The following is a 19,041-nucleotide window of genomic DNA, read 5'->3' on the forward strand; positions in this document are numbered from 1 at the left end:
AGACAGGGCCTGAGAGAAAAGGAGAGGTCAGGGTGAGCTTCTGGAGAGTGGGAAAGATTCTGTGCTTGGCCAAGCTTTAATCAGTCAGGCCCCTGAGTCCTCTCCTAAGCCCATCTGTGCACTTCCTTGTAAAATCCAGTTCTGGGCCAGGCGTGGTGGCTCACACCTGTAATCCCAGCACTTTGGGAGGCCAAGGTGGGTGGATCACCTGAGGTCGGGAGTTCGAGACCAGCCTGACCAACATAGTGAAACACCATCTCTACTAAAAATACAAAATTAGCTGGGCATGGTGGCACATGCCTGTAATCCCAGCTACCCAGGAGGCTGAGGCAGGAGAATCGCTTGAGCTCAGGAGGCGAAGGTTGCAGTGAGCCAGATCGCGCCATTGCACTTCAGCCCGGGCAACAAGAGCGAAACTCCATCTCAAAATGAATAAATAAATAAAATCCAGTTCTAACAAGAACTCTGCTAAGTCAGCTTAGCAACAACCCTCCCCCCACCACTCCATATCTGATCACCTCCCATATCTGATCACCTCCCATATCTGATCACCTCCTATATCTGATCATGTTCCTCATCTGCCACCATCCCCCCGGGATGTCTGAGCACCCTGGCCTGCCTCCAGGATGAATCCTGTTAGGTCAGTGTAGAAAATGACCGAGAACCCATCCCCAACAGTCAGTTTAGCCAGAATTCCCCTTCCCCTGATGTTTCCTCTTGGTAATTTTCCAACCGCAGATATCCAACCCTGCTCCTTGGCTATCAGTTCCCACTTGCCCCTGCTGTACTCATAGTTGAGCCCAAATGCCCCCACTGCAAAATCCCATAGCTGCAGTCCCTGCAGTGATAGAGAGAGTCCCCCTCCCCTTCAACAAAGTCTTCCTTACCATGCTTTAACAAGTGTCATTGAATCTTTTTTTTTTTTTTTTGAGACGGAGTCTTACTCTGTCACCCAGGCTGGAGTGCAGTAGCGTGATCTCAGCTCACTGCAGCCTCCCTCTGCCTCCCGGGTTCAAGCAATTCTCAGCTTCCTGAGAAGCTGGGACTACAGGCACATGCCACCACACCCGACTAATTTTTGCATTTTTAGTAGAGACAGGGTTTCACCATGTTGGCCAGGCTGGTTTTGAACTCCTGACCTCGGGTGATGTACCCACCTTGGCCTCCCAAAGTGCTGGGATTACAGGCATGAGCCACCGCTCCCAGCCCCATTTTTTTTTCTTTAACAGGAGGATAGATTGATGTTTAGAGGGATGTTGGTCTGAGGTTTGGGGGGGACCAAATTCTGTGGGCCAAAACTGGGTAATGGAGGAAGTGGAATACAGTGGTCACTGGTGGGGAAGGGGCAACCCTCCCTTTGGCCCCCCACAGCCTGAACTTTTCCTGGTCACCCAAGGATGTACAAGACCCCCTGTTGTCCAAGAGGCAAAACTGAAGTCAACCTAACAGCCCATGAAAGAGGCTTCCTGGGGGGCCAGGGGCTGAGGGCAGACAGCTGAGGACCAGCCCCCATCCTGCACTGAGGGCTGGAGAATTCCGGGAAGGCTGCCTGAAGGAGACAGCCTTGAAACCTTGAAGGATTCCGCTATCGTTTGTCCATCACACATTTATTGCCTGCTCTGGGCCTGCAGTTGGGATACTGCAGTGAACAAGACAGAGCCCACCCTGGAAAGTGGCCACAGGGGAAGGCAAGAGAGGACGGCTGGGGGTCACTTGTCACTAGATGGAAGCTCCTTGGACCACACAGTCCCAAAGAGAGGTCTGCCCTTGGGCCCGCGAAACCCATCCCAGCCCTCACAGGCTGAGCCTCACCGTGGGTTTTCCCAGAGAGGTGCCCAAGAAGACCCAAGCTGCCCCAAGTCGGAGGAGCAGCAGGAAACGGCCTCAGGAGTCCGTCACTCTCCAGTACTCCTCCCTTAGAATGTCCACTTCCTGTTTGGTGACCATGGCAACCAGAAAACAATGGCAGTGCGTGTGGGGTGGGGGAACTCCATCTTCCTTGGGTAAGTGGGGAGGAGACTCCAGTGACCAGGAGAAGCGGGGAGAGCCATGGGAGATGCTGAAACCCAGTGAAGATGGGGGACAGGAAAAAGGAGAGAATCTGTCTCAAGTAAATGGCCTCCTGCCCTGGACCTTGGCTGAAATGTGGCTGGGATGTGGCTGGGCTTCATCCAAGGAGGGAGGAAAGAGGTGGCTCCACTTGCCAGTCTGCTTGGCCCCAGGCTGCTCTTGTCCTGTTTGGGTGGCCAGAGTTCCTTCCCTGAAGCTCCCCATCCCCAGGGGTCTCCGAGGAAGCCCAGAGCTGTGGAATGAGGTCTGGGCACTCAGGGGTGGCCTAGGAGAGACCGTGGAGGTGGGGTCTTGCCAAAACAGATGGCAGAGGGAGCTAAGGGAGGAAGCTGTGCAGGGTGAGGTCATCCCCCTCACGGTCCTCCCTGGGCTCTGGCGTCAGGCCCTGGCTCTTGGCCTTGGGCAGGCCCCCATTGGCTGTGGCGGAGGGCCCCTCACCCCCATCAGGCAACAGGGATGAGATGCAGACCATCTCGGTGGGGGAGTAATTACGCACGGGGTACATGTGGCCCTTGCGGGAGAGGCGGACTGCCAGCACCACAGTGCACACGAAGAAGATAGTGGCCACCAGTGCCAAGATTAGGATGGCCAGCAGGCACTGCTTTACAGAGATGTGGTCTGGGGGCCCCACTGGGTGGTTGATGGACAAATTGCTGGCTGCCATGGGAATGCCCTTATGAGTAACAGAGGACACAAAAAAGGGTATGAACAGACCCCTTTTGGTAGTAGGTTCCATGGACAGGGCCTTTGTGGCATTGGGTTCTGTGGACAGGGCCTCCATGGCTGCCAGTGGAGTGGTCTGTGCCTCCGTGGCTGTGGGTTGAGAGGTCTGTGCCTCTGTGATTGCCAGAGGAGTGGTCTGTGCCTCCATGGCTGCTGGTGCAGTGGTCTGTGCCTCTGTGGCTGTGTGTTGTGTGGTCTGTGCCTCCATGGCTGCTGGTTGAGTGGTCTGTGCCTCCGTGGCTGCTGATGCAGTGGGCTGTGCCTCCGTGGCTGTGGGTTGAGTGGTCTGTGCCTCCGTGGCTGCTGGTGGAGTGGTCTGTGCCTCTGTGGCGGCCAGTGGAGTGGTCTGTGCCTCCGTGGCCACCAGTCGAGTTGTCTGTGCCTCTGTGGCTGCCAGTGGAGTGGTCTGTGCCTCCGTGGCCACCAGTCGAGTTGTCTGTGCCTCTGTGGCTGCCAGTGGAGTGGTCTGTGCCTCCATGGCCACTGGTTGAGTGGTCTGTGCCTCTGTGGCTGCTGGTTGAGTGGTCTGTACCTCCATAGCTGCCGAATCCGTGGACAGGTTCCCCATGTTGGCCAGCTCCGTGGTCAGCTCTGTGACTGCCCCTCCTGCATCCAGGCCAGTAGAACGCCTTGCAGCAGGCTCCACAGTGGTAGACTCAGGGGTTGCAGGCCCAGTCAGAGGAGCGGTGTCAATGCTATTGCTCAGTGTTTCTGGAGGCTCCGTTTCTGGCAGGGAATCATAATCCAGGTACTCATAGTCGGTGGCCTGTCTCCGGTCCCGGGCAAGCAGGGGACCCAAGGCTTTCTCGGCTTCATCTGCCCAGGTGTCCCACAGCTGCAAGCTGCTGCCAGGGCCCAGTAGGATCAGCAGCAGGAGGAGTTGCAGAGGCATGGCACCTGGGGGGAGACAACAGGCGGAGGGATGTCAAGACAGCTTCACCCTCGGGCTTAGCAAGCACCCTAGACCACCACCCTCTACTGCCACAGCTGGAAGCATATCTGGTCTGGAGCAGGGACTGGGGACTTAAGCATCCCTGACATGCCTGGGATGGAGAAGACCCTCAGCCAGTAGCAGTTATTATTATTACTAATCAACATGAATAAAGCCATCCAGGAGGGCCCTTTAACTTCTTCTAGATGGTGCATAGAAATTGATTTGCCTCCCTCTCCATTTTGATTAAGCCACTTTATTTGTGGACAGGACAATCCATTGGGGTGTAGAAAGAATTAGTGCCTCTGCTTCTAGTTCTATTAACTTTTCATGTCACTCTTTTTTTTTTTTTTTTTTTTTTTTTTAGATGGAGTCTTGCTCTGTCACCCAGGCTGGAGTACAGTGGCGCTATCTCAGCTCACTGCAACCTCCACCTCCTGGGTTCAAGTGAATCTCCTGCCTCAGCCTCCTGAGAAGCTGGGATTACAGGCATGCACCACCATGCCCAGCTAATTTGTGTATTTTTAGTAGAGACGGGGTTTCACCATATTGGCCAGGCTGGTCTCAAACTACTGGCCTCGAGTTATCCGCCCACCTTGGCCTTCCACGGTTCTGGGATTACAGGCATGAGCCACTGCACCTGGCCTCATGTCACTCCTTCTTAATTTCAAGTATTATATTATTTATAATCTATCATAAGAATAAAGTAGTACCTGCACAGAATTCATAAATAGATTAATTGACCAGTTATGAAGTCCATAAGCAGAAGAGTTTGGAAACCACAGACCTCCCAGATACAGCTGCTTATTGGACCTTTGAGGCCTCTTGGAGTCTGATTCTGCCTGCTGCCCGCTCTCCCTGCCCACTGCCATGCCACCTCTATATGTCTGTCTTCCTCCTTCTCCTATCTTGCTTCCACCCTCCGTAGCCCTTGCCAGCCCTCAGAGTCTCAGTTTATCTCATTCCTTCTCAATGACTTGGCTTGGTCCCATTTGCTTTGGTGGTGTTCTCGCCTGCACAATGCACAACAGGGATGACGGTGCCTACTTCACAGCCTGTTGTGAGGATAAAATGAAGGGATGCATGCAAGACCCTTAGCACTTCGTTTGCATGACAACCTCTCAGCAAAGGTTGATTCAGTTCTTTCAGTCAACCTGCACTGTAAGTCTTCAAGGGCCCAGGGCTACTTAATTACACTCTCCATGGCCAGGAGAAAACTCAAATCTCTTCAGAACACCCCTGCTCTCAGGAAGCTTATAGTCACTGAGTGTGCCTGTGGGTAGGACCACTGTCTATTCAGATACTCTACATTGTCCTCCCTACTAAGTAGCCAGAAAAGACAGCGCCTCTTGTTTGGTCATCTCATTGATCTTTCTTCTTGGCATTGTGAACACCTGCGCTTTCTTGTTTTCTTTCTCTCCCCTCAATGCTCTCCTTGGCACCGGCTGGTGTTTACAGAATTGAAAATTCTGTGCTGAGAATCCTATGGTGAGTGACAGCCATGTTCTGGGGCAGGATTCAGATATTCCTGCATTCCCTGGACATAACACCCTTCAGCAGCACACAACCCTTAGAATAGTGTCTGATGCAGAGTGGGCATTCAAGAATAGCACCTGGACAATTTCCAGTCTCTTCCTTTGTACTTCATTCACATGATTTGGAGGAAAGAACAGTTGCTCATCATTCCTCGGGTGACTATAACTCACTCACGGGACCCTCACCTTCCAGGTTCAATCTGATCTCATATGTTAGTTAGAATTATGTTGGTTTCTTTTCTTTTTTTTTTTTTTTTTTTTTTTTTTTTTTTCCGAGACAGAGTCTCGCTCTGTTGCCCAGGATGGAGTGCAGTGTCATGACCTCGGCTCACTGCAACCTCCGCCTCCCGGGTTCAAGCAATTCTCCTTCCTCAGCCTCCCAAGTAGCTGGGACTACAGGCACACACAACTATGCCCAGCTAATTTTTGTATTTTTAGTAGAGACAGGGTTTTGCCATGTTGGTCAGGCTGGTCTCAAACTCCTGACCTCAAGCGATCTGCCCACCTCAGCCTCCCAAAGTGCTGGGATTACAGGGCGTGGGCCACCGCGCCAGGCCTATGTTGGTTTCAAATATGCAAATCTGATCACATCTTAAACTAATTTATTTCCATCTATTTATTGACTTACTTATTTTAGAGACAGCGTCTCGCTTTTTCGCCCAGTCTGGAGTGCAGTAGTGCAATTATAGCTCCCTGCAGCCTCGACCTCCTAGGCTCAAGTGATCCTCTCACCTCAGCCTCCTGAGTAGTAGGGACTACATGCACATGCCACCACATCCGGCTAATTTTTAATTTTTTTTTTGTAGAGACGGGGTCTTGCTATGTTGTCCAGACTGGTCTCAAACTCCTGGCCTCAAGCAATCCTCCTGCCTCGGCCTCTCAAAGCACTGAGATTACAGGCATGAGCCACCACACCTAACCCACATCTTAAAATAATTTCTTAGGCCAGGCACAGTGGCTCACGCCTGTAATCCCAACTCTTTGAGAAGCCAAGGCAGGTGGCTCACCTGATGTCAGGAGTTCAAGACTAGTCTGGCCAACATGGTGAAACCCTGTCTCTATTTAAAAATCAAAAATTAGCTGGGCATGGTGGTGCTCCCTGTAATTCCAGCTATTTGGGAGGCAGAGGCAGGAGAATTGCTTGAACCTGGGAGGCAGAGGTTGCAGTGAGCCAAGATCACACCACTGCACTCCAGTCTGGGAGACAAGAGCAAAACTCTGTCTAAAAAATAAAAAAATAATACCTTCTTAAACCAAACTTTACGATATTTGCACCAGAGACATCTGGCCCTCACAATTATCCCCATTTTACCAAGGACGACACTGAGGTTAAGAGAAGTGAAGTGACTTGCCCAAAGACACACAGCTGGTGAGAGGTCAAGATCAGATTGAAACGCAGTGAGGTTCAGGAAGGCATGAAGCCATCAGGAGAGACCTGACCTAGTTGAGGAGACAAAAGGCTGGGCTTGTGGACTTGGGTGGGAGAGGGAGGGCAGAGTAAGAAAAAGGAGGAGCTTGAAAGCTATGTCCCCCAGAAAGGCCTGCCACGTATTTACCAGGTGCCATGCAAGGCATAGGGTTGAAAGCATAGATGTGGGGTCAGACAAAAAGGATGTTCAAGTCCTAGCTCTGTCCCTTACAAGCTGTATGACCTTGACACAGATGCTTGCCTCCCTGAGCTTCAGTTTCCCCATCTGTAAAATGGAGGTAAGAAACCGTGCCCATCTCATAGGGCTGTTGAGAGGGTGCAACAAGGGGATAGATTCAAAAGTTCCAGGCTGGTGGGCATGGTGGCTCATGCCTGTAATCCCAGGACTTTGGGAAGCCAAGGCGGGCAGATCACTTGAGCCCATGAGTTCAAGACCAGCCCGGGCAACATAGTGAGATCCCCATCTCGACACAAATAGAAAAATTAGGCCAGTCACCGTGGCTCACTCCTGTAATCCCAGGACTTTGGGAGGCCAAGGCAGGTGGATTGCTTCAGCTCAGGAGTTCCAGACCAGCCTGGGCAACATGGTGAAACCCCATCTCTCGTCTCTACGAAATACAAAAAAATTAGCCAGGAGTGGTGGTGTGCCCCTGTAGTCCCAGCTACTCGGGAGGCTGAGATGGGAGAATTGCTTGAGCTTGGAGAGATCGAGGCTGCAGTGAGCTGTGATTGTGCCACTGCACCCCAGCCTATGTGACAAAGCAAGACCCTGTCTCAAAAATAAATAAAAAATTTTTAAACAGAAAAATTAGCCAGGCATGATGACGCACGCCTATAGTCTCAGCTACTGGGGAGGCTAATGCGGGAGGATCGCTTAAGCCTGGGAGGTTGAGACTGCAGTGAGCCGAGATTGTACCACCGCACTCCAGCCTGGGCGACAGAGCGAGACCCTGTCTCAAAACAAAAGTTCCAGGCTTACGGTAGGTGCTTAATAAATGTAACACACACACACACACACACACACACACACACACACACACACACACACACTTTTGCCTCCCAATTTGCCTTCAGGGCAGCAGAGTTTCTTTGGGGTAGAGTTCTTATCTGGGGGAGTAATCTACGGCCCAACCTTCGCCCCACTTTCCTGGAGGCAGGGACTTCAGGAAGAAGCCACTAGCCTAGAGACATATTTCATACTTATGAGCACACTCACAGCCACCAACCCCCACTTGGGCAGTTCTCTGTTCCTGGAAGGCAAAGCCCTCAGCCACTTCCTGGAAGCAGAGAAGGTGGGGGCAAAGTTGCAAGGACTGGTCCCCCTGGTTCCCGGGTTGGGGGAGGCATCTTGGTGAGTCAGGGCCAGACTTGCAGCAGCCTGGAGGCTGGGAGAATAACACAGAAACACGGAGGGTGCTGGGGCCCAGTTCTTCAGGTAGGCTGTCACTGTCACCCACCCCTCCCCTACAGCCACAGCCTCCTGCACCCAGAGACAGCTGGGGTGGAGGAGAGGCTGGGGCCTGAATCCCACATTTGCCCCCACTTAGCGGCTGTGTAAACTCGGGCAGGTCACTTCACCCTCTCTAAGCCTCAGTTTCCTCATTGTAAAACCGGCAATATTGCTAAAAAAAAAAAAAATCATCATGAAAATTGAATGAGTGTATGGAAGGTCCCAAACGCTGGCTTCCAGCGGGGGGTACTTTATCTGGGGGGACTCTCTTCGGGGCTGCAGGCAGAGGAGCAGAGGAAATGGAGGTCTCAGACTCAGAGGGTATGGAGATGGCGGCCTCTCTACCTCCCCCATGGGTATTTGGGCTTTGAGAAAGCAGAGACCTCCGTACCTGTTGTGATAAAACCTGGTGCATTGGGAAAGCCCAGATCTCCTTTCCTGGGCCCGTCTAAAGCAACTACCTTATCCTACATGTTCCTGCTGTCAGTGCTGAAAGTCCCTCAACCCCAGAAACCCCTCACTCCCAGGCAAACTGGGGGTGGGGGGTGTTGGTCACCCCAGCCTGGTCCCTGCCATCCCATGGGCTTTAAGACACAGCAGCCTGGAGCCAGGCCACAGCTGAGCAGACATCAGCCCATCTAACAGAAAGAAAATCTGAGGCTCAGCCAGGCACGGTGCCTCAAGCTTGTACTCCTAGCACTTCGGGAGGCCAAGGCAGGAGGGTGACTTGAAGCCAGGGGTTCAAGACCAGCCTGGGCAACATAGTGAGACTCCCATCTCTACAAAAAAATTAAAAATTAGCCAGGTGTGCTGGTGCATGCCTGTAGTCCCAGCTACTCGGGAGGCTGAGGCCAGAGGATGGCTTGAGCCCAGGTCAAGGCTGCAGTGAGCTATGAGCACACCACTGCACTCCAGCCTGGGTGACAGAGTAAGACTCTGTCTCTAAGAAAAAAACATATTTTTTTAATGAAAGAAAAGAAAATCCGAGGCTCTGAGAGATCTTCTCTCAGCTGAGGCCGCACAGGTAGAACGGGGAGGAGCTGAGTTTTCTCACTGTGTATGGCAGGTAGCATAATACCTCCTTAATATTTGCGACAGTAAATGTATTATACAACAGTAAAAATGACATATGTGGGAGCCCCTCCCATGGAGGGATGATTTCATCCTCTCACTATCTGGTGACCTCATTCCTCCTCACCCCTGTGTTCACTGGCTCTAACGGTGCCATCACACCAATTAGCAAGCAAGGCCCAGAGCGGCGGGATCACTCCCAGGCCCCATCTTCCACCTCTCCTCTCCCCAGAAGGCAAAAAAACAGTCCCACAGGAGTGGGGCCAGGGCAGGGCTCCGACAGAGGGGTCTCCAGTAACCACATCCTATTTGTCTCAACACTTGCCTAATGGAGTAGGTCAGAGACTGCTCGTTTTGCCTCTTTTGCCCTAAAACCAGGCTGCTTCTGGCCCAGGCCCTATCTAGACCCCACGTGGCCCCCATCTAGGCTGTGTGGAGGAGCAGGCTGCAGGGGGCCCAGACTCCAGCTCCAGAGACCCCGCCTCGTGGCTGCCCTGAGCTGCTCAGGAAAGATCCTCATGGGGCTCCACACTACTAGGAACTTTGCACTGAGAATCCTGAAACTGGGGGTCAGAGCGGGCAGGATCTTGGAATGCTAACATTCAAAAGACTGAGCATCTCAGGGTTTGGGTCAAGTAGTCACCAAGAGGAGGAAAGACCCCAGATAACTGAGGCACAGGCAGCAGATCTAAGTCTGGGTAGACAGGACAGACCCCGCCCTGCCCTGCCCTGCCATGCCCTGGGAGTCACATCAAACCAGGTCAATCCTCGGCTCTGTCCCTTAGAAGCTGTGTGACCTTGGGCAACTCACCTCACCTCTCTGAGCTGTGGGTTCCTTAGCTGGAATACAAGGACAATGGTAGCACCCGCTTTTTATGGGGTTGTTGTGGGTTGAAGAGGGCCAGGGAAATGCTGAGTCCTCCCAGAAGCCTTTCCGGATTGCCCCAGGCATGATTAGTCACCTCCCATGTTTAAATCATTTCTGCTGTTCATTTACTTTCTAAAAATGTATTCACATTGACTCCTAAACTTCCAGAAGAGAGGAACCACAGCTGTCTTGCTGATCAGGCCACAGGCCCAGGATTTAGCCGATGGGCAGGCACACACCTCTCGCAACACTTGCCCAGCCACTGTGGCTGTCTGCTCTGCTACCCCCACGAGACCACAAGTTTTTGGAGGGCAGGAGCTCTCCTGGGTCTCCTGGCATCCCCAGGGGCCTCATTAAATGCCTCTGCAGAAGAGGACATGTGACTGAGGCAGGGGAACATGCACAGAACTGCACAGCATGTGCTGTCTTCAGACTTTTCACACCACATTTGCCAGCTGACGCTTTCCAACCTCTTTCCATCATCTACCTCAACTCACATCAGGTAGCCTCTGTAGACATTTTTTCCCACTTATCATTGCCCTCATGAAAGGGTTATTTATTTATTTACTTTTAGAGATAGGGTCTTGCTCTGTTCCCCAGGCTGGAGTACAGTGGTGCAATCATAGCTCACTGCAGCCTTGAACTCCTGGGCTCAAGCAATCCCCCCAAGTAGCTAGGACTACAGGTGTGTGCCACCCGACCCGGCTACTTTTAAATTTTTTGTAGAGATGGGTTTTCACCATGTTGCCCAGGTTGGTCTCAAACTCCTGGGCTCAAGCAATCCACCTGCTTCAGCCTCCCAAGGTGCTGGAATTTACAGGCATGAGCCACGGTGACCAGCCCTCCTCACGAAATGTTAATAGCACAGATATGCTGTATATCTGTTTAATGTTTGGTGGCTTGCAAACCACAGTGTTAGTTGAGATTTTTTTGTTACACCCCCTTCCCCACCCTCCACCCCGCCAAGAACCATGTTACACCTGCTGGAACCCAAACTTGCTGGCCTGATCCAGAGGCAGTAAGGTACTTGGCACAAATGAATTCAATGAGACCTACGTCTGGTTAGTTGAACAACTGTCTTTAAACAGTTTTCTAAACACCCCCGTGTAGACAGACAGATTAACAAACACAGGCCCTCAACACACACACACCAGCCATCTTATCTCCTTCTAGACCACTGGCCCCCACTGCCATCTTCCTGTTCAAGTTCAGCAAAGGAGATCGAGACACAGGCCTAGGGTCACCACGAACTCCACGGGCATCCTGCAGCCAGAAGCCACGCTGCCAGAGGCAGCTGCTTCTCCCCTTCAAGTCTCAGTTTTCTCATCTGTAAAAGGGGCACTGTCCGCCCTCCAAAGTTCTCGGATGATTGATTCCCCAGCTCCTCTGATTGCCCCACTCTGGGCCCAGCCTGGCAGCCCAGCCCTTCCGCTCTCTGAGGTTTAACTCCCCTGGCTGCTGGCCAAGCCTGTTGAGGGAGGCATCAACCACCCAGGGCACGGCCTCCCCAGGTAACGCCAGAGGAAGAGACTCTGGGGCTGTCTGAGGGCCTGGGAGACACCTTCTGAGGCCCCAGCCCACTGGGGGGCCTGGCTCTGGGGGCCTCAAAGTCAGAGATGGAAAAAAAGGAAAACAGAAGAAAGAGGAAAGAGGAAGAGAATTCTAGGCAACAGAAGCCCAGATATCGACAATATGGGGTGTGTGTGAGTAAGTGTGTGTGTGTGTGTGTGTGTGAGAATGTGTGTACAGCAGGGCACAACAGGCCCCCGCCATTTCCTTTTAGTGTCCTGAAAGTATCTCAAATACAAACTAATAAGAGTATTCTAATTTTTTTTTTTTTTTTTTTGAGACGGGGTCTCACTCTGCCACCCAGGTTGGAGTGCAGTGGCACAATCTCGGCTCACTGAGACCTCCCCCTCCCAGGTTCAAATGATCCTCCCACCTCAGCCTCCCAAGTAGCTGAGACCACAGGCATGCACCACTACGCCTAGCTAAGTTTTTGTATTTTCGGTAGAGACGAGGTTTCACCATGTTGCCCAGGTTGGTCTCGAACTCCTGAGCTCTGGCCATCCACCTGCCTTGACCTCCCAAAGGGCTGGGATTACAGGTATGAGCCACTGCACCCAGCCAAATATTCTAATTATTATTATTATTATTGTTTTCCCTCTTGCTAACAATAGTATCCTAATTCTAATATTTTAATAGTTTGCCACAGACAAGTGTCATTTTCTCAGTCTTATAAAAATGGGAAGAATGCATCTTTCTCTGAAAACAACTTTTTTATGCGTCCATAACATATGCGGCTTCAGGACAAATCCTGCTCTCCCTCTACTTTCTGGAGTCTTCCAGACCTAATCTCAGCTCTGCCCCTAAACAAATCCCTTCACCTCTCCCGACCTCAATTTCCCATCCAGGAAAGGAGAGGGCAAGATCATTTCTAGGGAAACACTCATGGTTTCTCTGATTTTCAAAATCAGAATGCCCCCAAGCCAGAAGCTGCAGGCAAACTGGCCAGGGAGGGAAGTAAGTTAATGGGAGGCTGGGGCTGGTGGGTCACACCTGTAATTTCAGCACTTTGGGAGGCCAAGGCAAGAGGCTTGAGGCCAGGAGTTTGAGACCAGCCTGGGCATCAAAGTGAGACCCCATCTCTAGGAAAGGTAAAAATATTAGCTGCATGCGGCGATGTGTGCCTGCAGTCCCAGCTACTCAGGAGGCTGAGGTGGGAGGATCACTTGTGCCCAGGAGTTTAAGGCTGCAGTGAGCCATGATTGTGCCACTGCACTCCAGCCTGGGTGACAGAGTAAGACCTTATCTCAAAAAAAAAGAAGGAAAAAAAAAGTTGGCAGGAGCAGGATTCAGAAGAGTCACAGAATAAGGCCACAGACTCCAGAAAGACTTTAGTCTTGAGTCGGAGGGGCCTCAGTTTGCCCTCCCCAGGGGCTGCAGCTCAAGAAGGGCCTGGCGGTCCTGCCCAGGCCTGCCAACAGCTATAAGGCAGGCCCCTGGGCCATGGGGACCTCCAGCCACTCCTTGTGGTTTTGCAAGCCAGCACTTACCACCGTGCTCAGCAGAGCATGGGACAGCTGCCTCGTGGGCCCAGAAGAAGTGGCTTCTCTGCTTTAGTGACAAGGTCCCAGCCAACGCTGCCAGGCACTGCTGTGGCACCCCCTGTGGCAGTCCCGGATCCGAGCAACCCCCAATAGCTGTGTGTGGAAGGAGGAAGCGAGAATGTGGTTACTTAGGCAGGGCCATGTGACAGCCCACACCCCTTCGTTTGTGACAGCTTTGGTGACAACATTGATAAAGATGGGGTGGGTAGTGGGGCACCTCCTAGGTCTGACATTTTTCTTGGGTTCCCATAACTGTGAAAACACTAAGAACCAAGTAGAAGCTTTCTGGGGAGAAGTTCTTCGGTTCTGGGTGGGGCCCAAACTGAGAAAGGCCACAGCATTACTTCAGCAGCAATGGACAGTCAGGGCCAGAGGGAGCCCCCTGAAGCGCAGGAGTGACCAGATAAAAAGGAGAATGGTCTCACTTCTTGCCCAAGATTGGCAGGGGGTGGGGAGGGATGGGAGGTGGTCGAGGAGTAAAAAACACAAAATATGAAGCTTCAAAGGGTTTGTAAATATGGTGTATTTCTTCTTGCAGGACTCAAAACACTGTCTCTAGATGCACCGCACAGGCCCTTTCAGCTGCAACCAAGCGTCTCTCTAGGGAGCTGGACTACAGCTTCCACAAGGGCAAGCCCTGCTTATCTTATTTCTTCATCCTAAATTTGTTCATTTGACCAACTCTGGCAATCCGGACTGCATGCCCTGAGGTCCAAAGGCCAGCAATTCTGGGCTGTGGCCCTCTGGTAGCCCTCCATCCACTGCGGAGGCTGGCGAGTAAACAAGTCGATGGAACATCATGCCACAATGACACAGCGCAGTGAGTGCCATTCTGCGGTGAGCAAGGGAGGGGCCTCTCCTTCCACCCTGGGTTGGGGAGGGAGGTTAACAGGAGGAGCTTCCAAGAAGTGGCACTTGAGATGACAAGCCAGGTGGGCATCCCAGGCAGAGAGCACAGCAGAGGCAAAGGCTGGGAGGCCCGAGAATACCCAGACACTTCTGGAAGGGAGGGGGTCTCCTAGGGTCTGCCCTGCGGCTTTGCACCAGGCAAGGGCTCAGGACATGCACAGGAAGATATTCATATCTTGCCTTGCACAAGGTTTTTTTTTGTTTTTTTTTTTTTTTTTTTTGCTTGTTTGTTTTCTTTTTTTTTGAGATGGAGTTTCACTCTTTTTTTGCCCAGGCTGGAGTGCAATGGCACAATCTCGGCTCACCACAACCTCCGCCTCCCAGGTTCAAGTGATTCTTCTGCCTCAGCCTCCTGAGTAGCTGGGATTACAGGCATATGCCCCCACCCTGGCTAATTTTGTATTTTTAGTAGAGATGGGGTTTCTCCACGTTGGTCAGGCTGATCTTGAACTCTCGACCTCAGGTGATCCACCCGCCAAGGCCTCCCAAAGTGCTGGGATTACAGGCATGAGCCACCGCGCCCAGCCGCACACAGGTTGTTTTAAAATGAAAACCAGAGACGCAGCAGGTGTTCGCCATGACACAGTCTCAGCCACCTTAGGAAGCTGCAGCTGGGAAGAGCCAAAATCTCACCCTGCCTGAACAGACAGGGAAACCGAAGCCACAAGAGGGGAAGTGAGACCCCTAGAACCCAGGCCCCTCACCCTTCCCCAGCAGGTTTGGAAATAGCCATCCTTCAGGGACAGGGGACTGAGAAACTCTAAACAGACCCAAGTCTGCCTGGAGGTCACTCTCTGATTAGCGGAGGTGAGTGGTTGCAAGCTGTCTGTCACATCCAGCCTGCCACGTGGTTTTGTGCAGCTTGTGAGCTAAGAATGGTGGTTACATTTTTAAGTGGTTGGAAAATGTTTTATGATGCATGAAAACTGTGTGAAATTCAAGATTCCGTTTTCATAAAGTTTTCTTGGGACACAGCCACACTCATTGGTATACACATATTGTCTCTGGCTGCTTTCACGTTGCAGCGGCAGAGTTGAATAGTTTGATCACCTGCAAAGCCTCACAACACAAACGCTTAACATTTCCTGAGCCTGTGGTTAATGCCAGACCCTGTGGTAGGTGCTTTGCATACATCAGCTCATATAATCCTTGAAGCTGCCTTTAGAAATGAGGAAACTGAAGCTGAGAGGGAGAATGTGCCTTGCTCAAGGTCACACAGAGTAATGGCAGAGCCAGGACTCAAGTCCAGGCACATGGAATAATGTTCTTGATCTTAACCCCTAGCCTGGGACGGTGCAGGCTGAACGGTGAGCTCCGGCACATCAGCAATTACTGTATGTAAGGAAAAAGGAGTAGCTTAGCAGCAGGTAAGCTATTTCTTCTGTGTGTGTGTAATAGGGTCTTGCTCTGTGGCCTAATCTGGAGTGCAGTGGTGTGGTCATAGCTCAAACTCCTGGTCTCAAGCAAGCAATCCTCCTGCCTCAGCCTCCCCAATAGCTGTTACAGGAGCACACCACCATGCCCAGCTCCAAGTAATCTATTTCAAGGTGAGACTTGAGCAGTGAAATTTCCTTCTCAGAGGAGCAAATATTGCTAAGATAAATCTGGTGTATGTCATCTGTGTGAAGACCATAAAACCACACTTCACTGCACCTGACATCTGTGAGAGTCAAAGACTCAAAGTGAACATGTTCTGCTTCTAGGAATCAAGCCCAAGAAAAATACTCCAAATTGCCTTCCAAGATTGAAGCAATGATATCTGAGGTAAGAGAAATATTGGGAAAAAACACAGACTCCCCTACTACAGAAACCTGTCCCTTGATGGAATGTGATGCAGGCATGAAATTCATATTTATATTGAATGCTTATAAAGTACTCAAGACCTGTTAGGCAGAAAAGAGAGGGTACAGAAGTATATAAACAGCATAATTCAAGTGTGCTTGGATGCTGAGAGGACAGACTGAAAGAAATGCTGACGGTGCCTATCTCTGGGTGGCATAATTATGAATGCCCCTTTCCTTTTAAATGTATTTTCTTTTCTATATTTGTATATAGAAAAAAATGTATATAATGATGTCTATTTCACTTTTTCTTTTTTTTTTTTTTGAGACAGAGTCTCACTCTGTCGCCCAGGCTGGAGTGCAGTGGCGCGATCTCAGCTCACTGAAACCTCTGCCTCCTGGGTTCAAGTGATTCTCCTGCCTCGGCCTTCCTAGTAGCTGAGATTACAGGTGCTCACTACCACAGCCCGCTAGTTTTTGTATTTTTAGTAGAGACGGGATTTTGCCGTGTTGGCCAGGCTAGTCTCAAGCTCCTGGCCTCAAGTGATCCACCGGCCTCCACCTCCCAAGGTGCTGGGATTACAGGCATAAGCCACCATGCCTGGTCTACTAATTTGTTTAATTGTCACAACTGCCTCATGAGGTATGTACTGTTAGTATCCCCATTTTGTAGATTAAAAAAAAATGTTCCAGAGAGGTTAAGTAACTTGCCTAAGGTCACAGAGCTAGTAAGTGGCAAAGCCAGCGTCTGAACCTAGGGTGTCCTATGAAAGAGCCTGCATTCAATCACAATAAATATTGGTTCAATATATAAATGATTCCAGCTCCTCCTTGCAGACCTTGCCTGCTGTGATTGGTCTAAGAGGACCCAATTCTCCCCACCTCCTCGCAAACACCATGTGAGCTGCTTGGGGTGTGGAGCAGGAATTGCAATCAGCAAAGCCAATGGGTGTTAGGTTCCTCTCTACACTGGAGCCCAGTAGTGGGCTAGCCTGGGAAGCAAGGGCTGTTTATGGGTCTTCTGAGAAAAATGCGCTCCTGGTTGTAACTAACTGCCTGGTACTGTTGGAACAGCCCCATGTTAAAGCAAAAACATGGCTCATTGGGCTCCTACTTGGAGCTCTCTTACAAGTGGATCCTGAGCAACTAGAGATGTGGTATTCAAACAAACAACCTATAACTTCCTTATACTTAAATGATCATCCGTGCACTAAATTCAGTCTTCCTTCCATTTGCTGATGGATGAAAATGCCTGCAGCCTCATGGTGGTCCCCAGTCCCCAGAGGCAACACCACAGCCTGTACAGCTGCATGTGTGCAGTGGCCTATTTAATTGCGTTTTGCTTCTTTGTTGTTTCAGGGTGGGGAACTGTTCCCACAGTGACAAGCACAGCTGTAATAAAGCCTCATACTACAGAGACAAAGAGAGGAAGGCTTGGGTGCCAAAAGCCAGCGCAACTTAGCTTCAGCCTGGTATTTACCAAGCTTAGGTTGGTCAACAGTACAGTTATTAAAGAAAATGAAAAATTAAACATTTGTGGAATCCTGAACATATGTGGCTAGGCAAGGACTGTAACTGACGGGCCAGGTATAGCCTGAGATTTTATAATCTATGTGTAACTTGTCAGGAACTGTTATCCCTCCCCGACAAGGTGCTGGCTTCCTATGCAAACCTGTGTCCGCTTCCCTAAAAATGGGGAAAACAGGGGTGATAGAATCCCACCTCCCTTCCCAGTGGTCACTATCCCTCCGAGGAAGCTGAGGCTCCCTGGTGGCGCAGGAGGGCACAGGCGGACCGGAGCCCAGCCAGACTGCAAAGCCTGTTTAAAAGCCCGTTCCTTCCTCCAAGGAAAGCAAGAGTCTTGCTGGCTGTGCCGCTTGTTTCTCAGGGCAGTGGTCTTTTCAGTTTACTCACAATGGGACCTTTTGTTCGAATGAAAGCAACGGTCTCATGAAATAGAATAAGAATAGAGCTGCTCGCAAGCAAGGCCCAGAAGGGAGGAGGGGAAGTCACGCCCAACTGCCTGCCCTCCCCCGTTCCCCTGCTGCTAGGGGGGCTCACGGGCTACAGCTTGCTGATTTGAATCATCCAAAGGGGAAATGGTCCACTGTGGGCCTGCTCCAGGCAGGATTCAATTCTCTTTCTCAAATGGGAAGAGAGATCTGAGGAGTTCACTTTCGGCCCCAGATTTCGGCTGCCAATCTGGGTGGCACTAGGAACCAGCTTCTGGGCTGCAGACTGCAGCATGAAGCCATTCCTCCAGAGTGGAAGAAAACAGGGGCTCCCCAGCTCACTGAGTCTGCTTGGACTGGGGGTGGCCAGCGCTGCTGGTCCCAGACCTGGAAGGCCAGAGGGCAGACAAATGTTAGAAATGTACTCCAGACTCTGTGATTCTTCCCCAGAGGGTAGTGGCTGAAGGAATCCATGCCTCTGGCAGACATCCTCAATCACCTGGCCTCAAAGACCCCTGGGAAGGGGTCTTTAGGGGAGAGACCTTGGTGTTGAGGAAGCCAGGGGCCTGGCAATAGGAATCCTGGGATATTTCGTGGAATTTAAGATCAGAAATAAAGCTGGACCTTAAGCATGGACTCGGGGAGCTACAGGGACCCAGAAGCCCTTTCTTCATCACTGCATACCTGCTCTGCCTGCATGGTCCCTGGCTTCCCCAACTCCCAGGCCCCCATAAAGGAAAACCCAGATCTGATGCCACTGATGGTGGCTCCAAGGGGCTCATAGGTCACCTGGAGTTGACTGTGGTCCAGGACAGTCTTATTCTGTGAGCAAAGTACTGCTGGGCAGATAATGCAATATGTGCTCCCATCCCAGATAATGTCTATATTTTCAACTATTCAGTCTTTCAGTAAGTACTGATTGACACATCATGCCAGATTCTGGGGATCCTGGTGAAGGAAACCAGTGCCTGTCCTCATGCGGCTTACATTCAATTCAGGGAAGACAGTCAAAACTCCAATGAGATGACAGATCAGCTATCAGTGGTACTAAGGTGCTACGGGCACTATTTACATATGGGGGTCAGGTGAAGTGCTGGGAAGGGCAGACACTGGAGTTGGGGAAAGGATGGGCACTCCTGAGAGAACAGCACATGCGAAGCTCAGAGGTAGAAGGCCTCCTGAACACAAGAGAACATCAGGAGAGGGTGAGGG

The 19,041-nt window shown here is 51.2% G+C and overlaps 1 protein-coding gene across 2 annotated transcripts; it reads right to left on the reverse strand.

The window, feature by feature from the left end:
- Positions 1 to 1,580: 1,580 nt before the first annotated feature.
- Positions 1,581 to 13,353, reverse strand: SELPLG (selectin P ligand). Of its 2 annotated transcripts, XM_030821322.1 has the most exons (3): positions 13,134 to 13,353; positions 2,936 to 3,690; positions 1,581 to 2,875 (listed from the first exon to the last, which is right to left on the reverse strand). In XM_030821322.1, the coding sequence occupies exons 2-3, from the start codon at positions 3,683 to 3,685 to the stop codon at positions 2,387 to 2,389; spliced, it is 1,239 nt and encodes a 412-aa protein (XP_030677182.1). In that variant the 5' UTR covers positions 3,686 to 3,690; positions 13,134 to 13,353; the 3' UTR covers positions 1,581 to 2,386. The 2 variants fall into 2 exon arrangements, with proteins under 2 accessions (XP_030677182.1, XP_012365473.2); XM_012510019.2 differs by having other exon boundaries at positions 1,581 to 3,690.
- Between the last annotated feature and the right edge of the window lie 5,688 nt (positions 13,354 to 19,041).

Source organism: Nomascus leucogenys, chromosome 10, assembly GCF_006542625.1.
Source record: "Nomascus leucogenys isolate Asia chromosome 10, Asia_NLE_v1, whole genome shotgun sequence".
NCBI classification, from domain to species: domain Eukaryota; kingdom Metazoa; phylum Chordata; class Mammalia; order Primates; family Hylobatidae; genus Nomascus; species Nomascus leucogenys.

What these genes read in the sequence shown, in the direction of transcription:
- SELPLG (XM_012510019.2), bottom strand. Translation starts at nt 3,685, where the DNA reads ATGCCTCTGCAACTCCTCCTGCTGCTGATCCTACTGGGCCCTGGCAGC.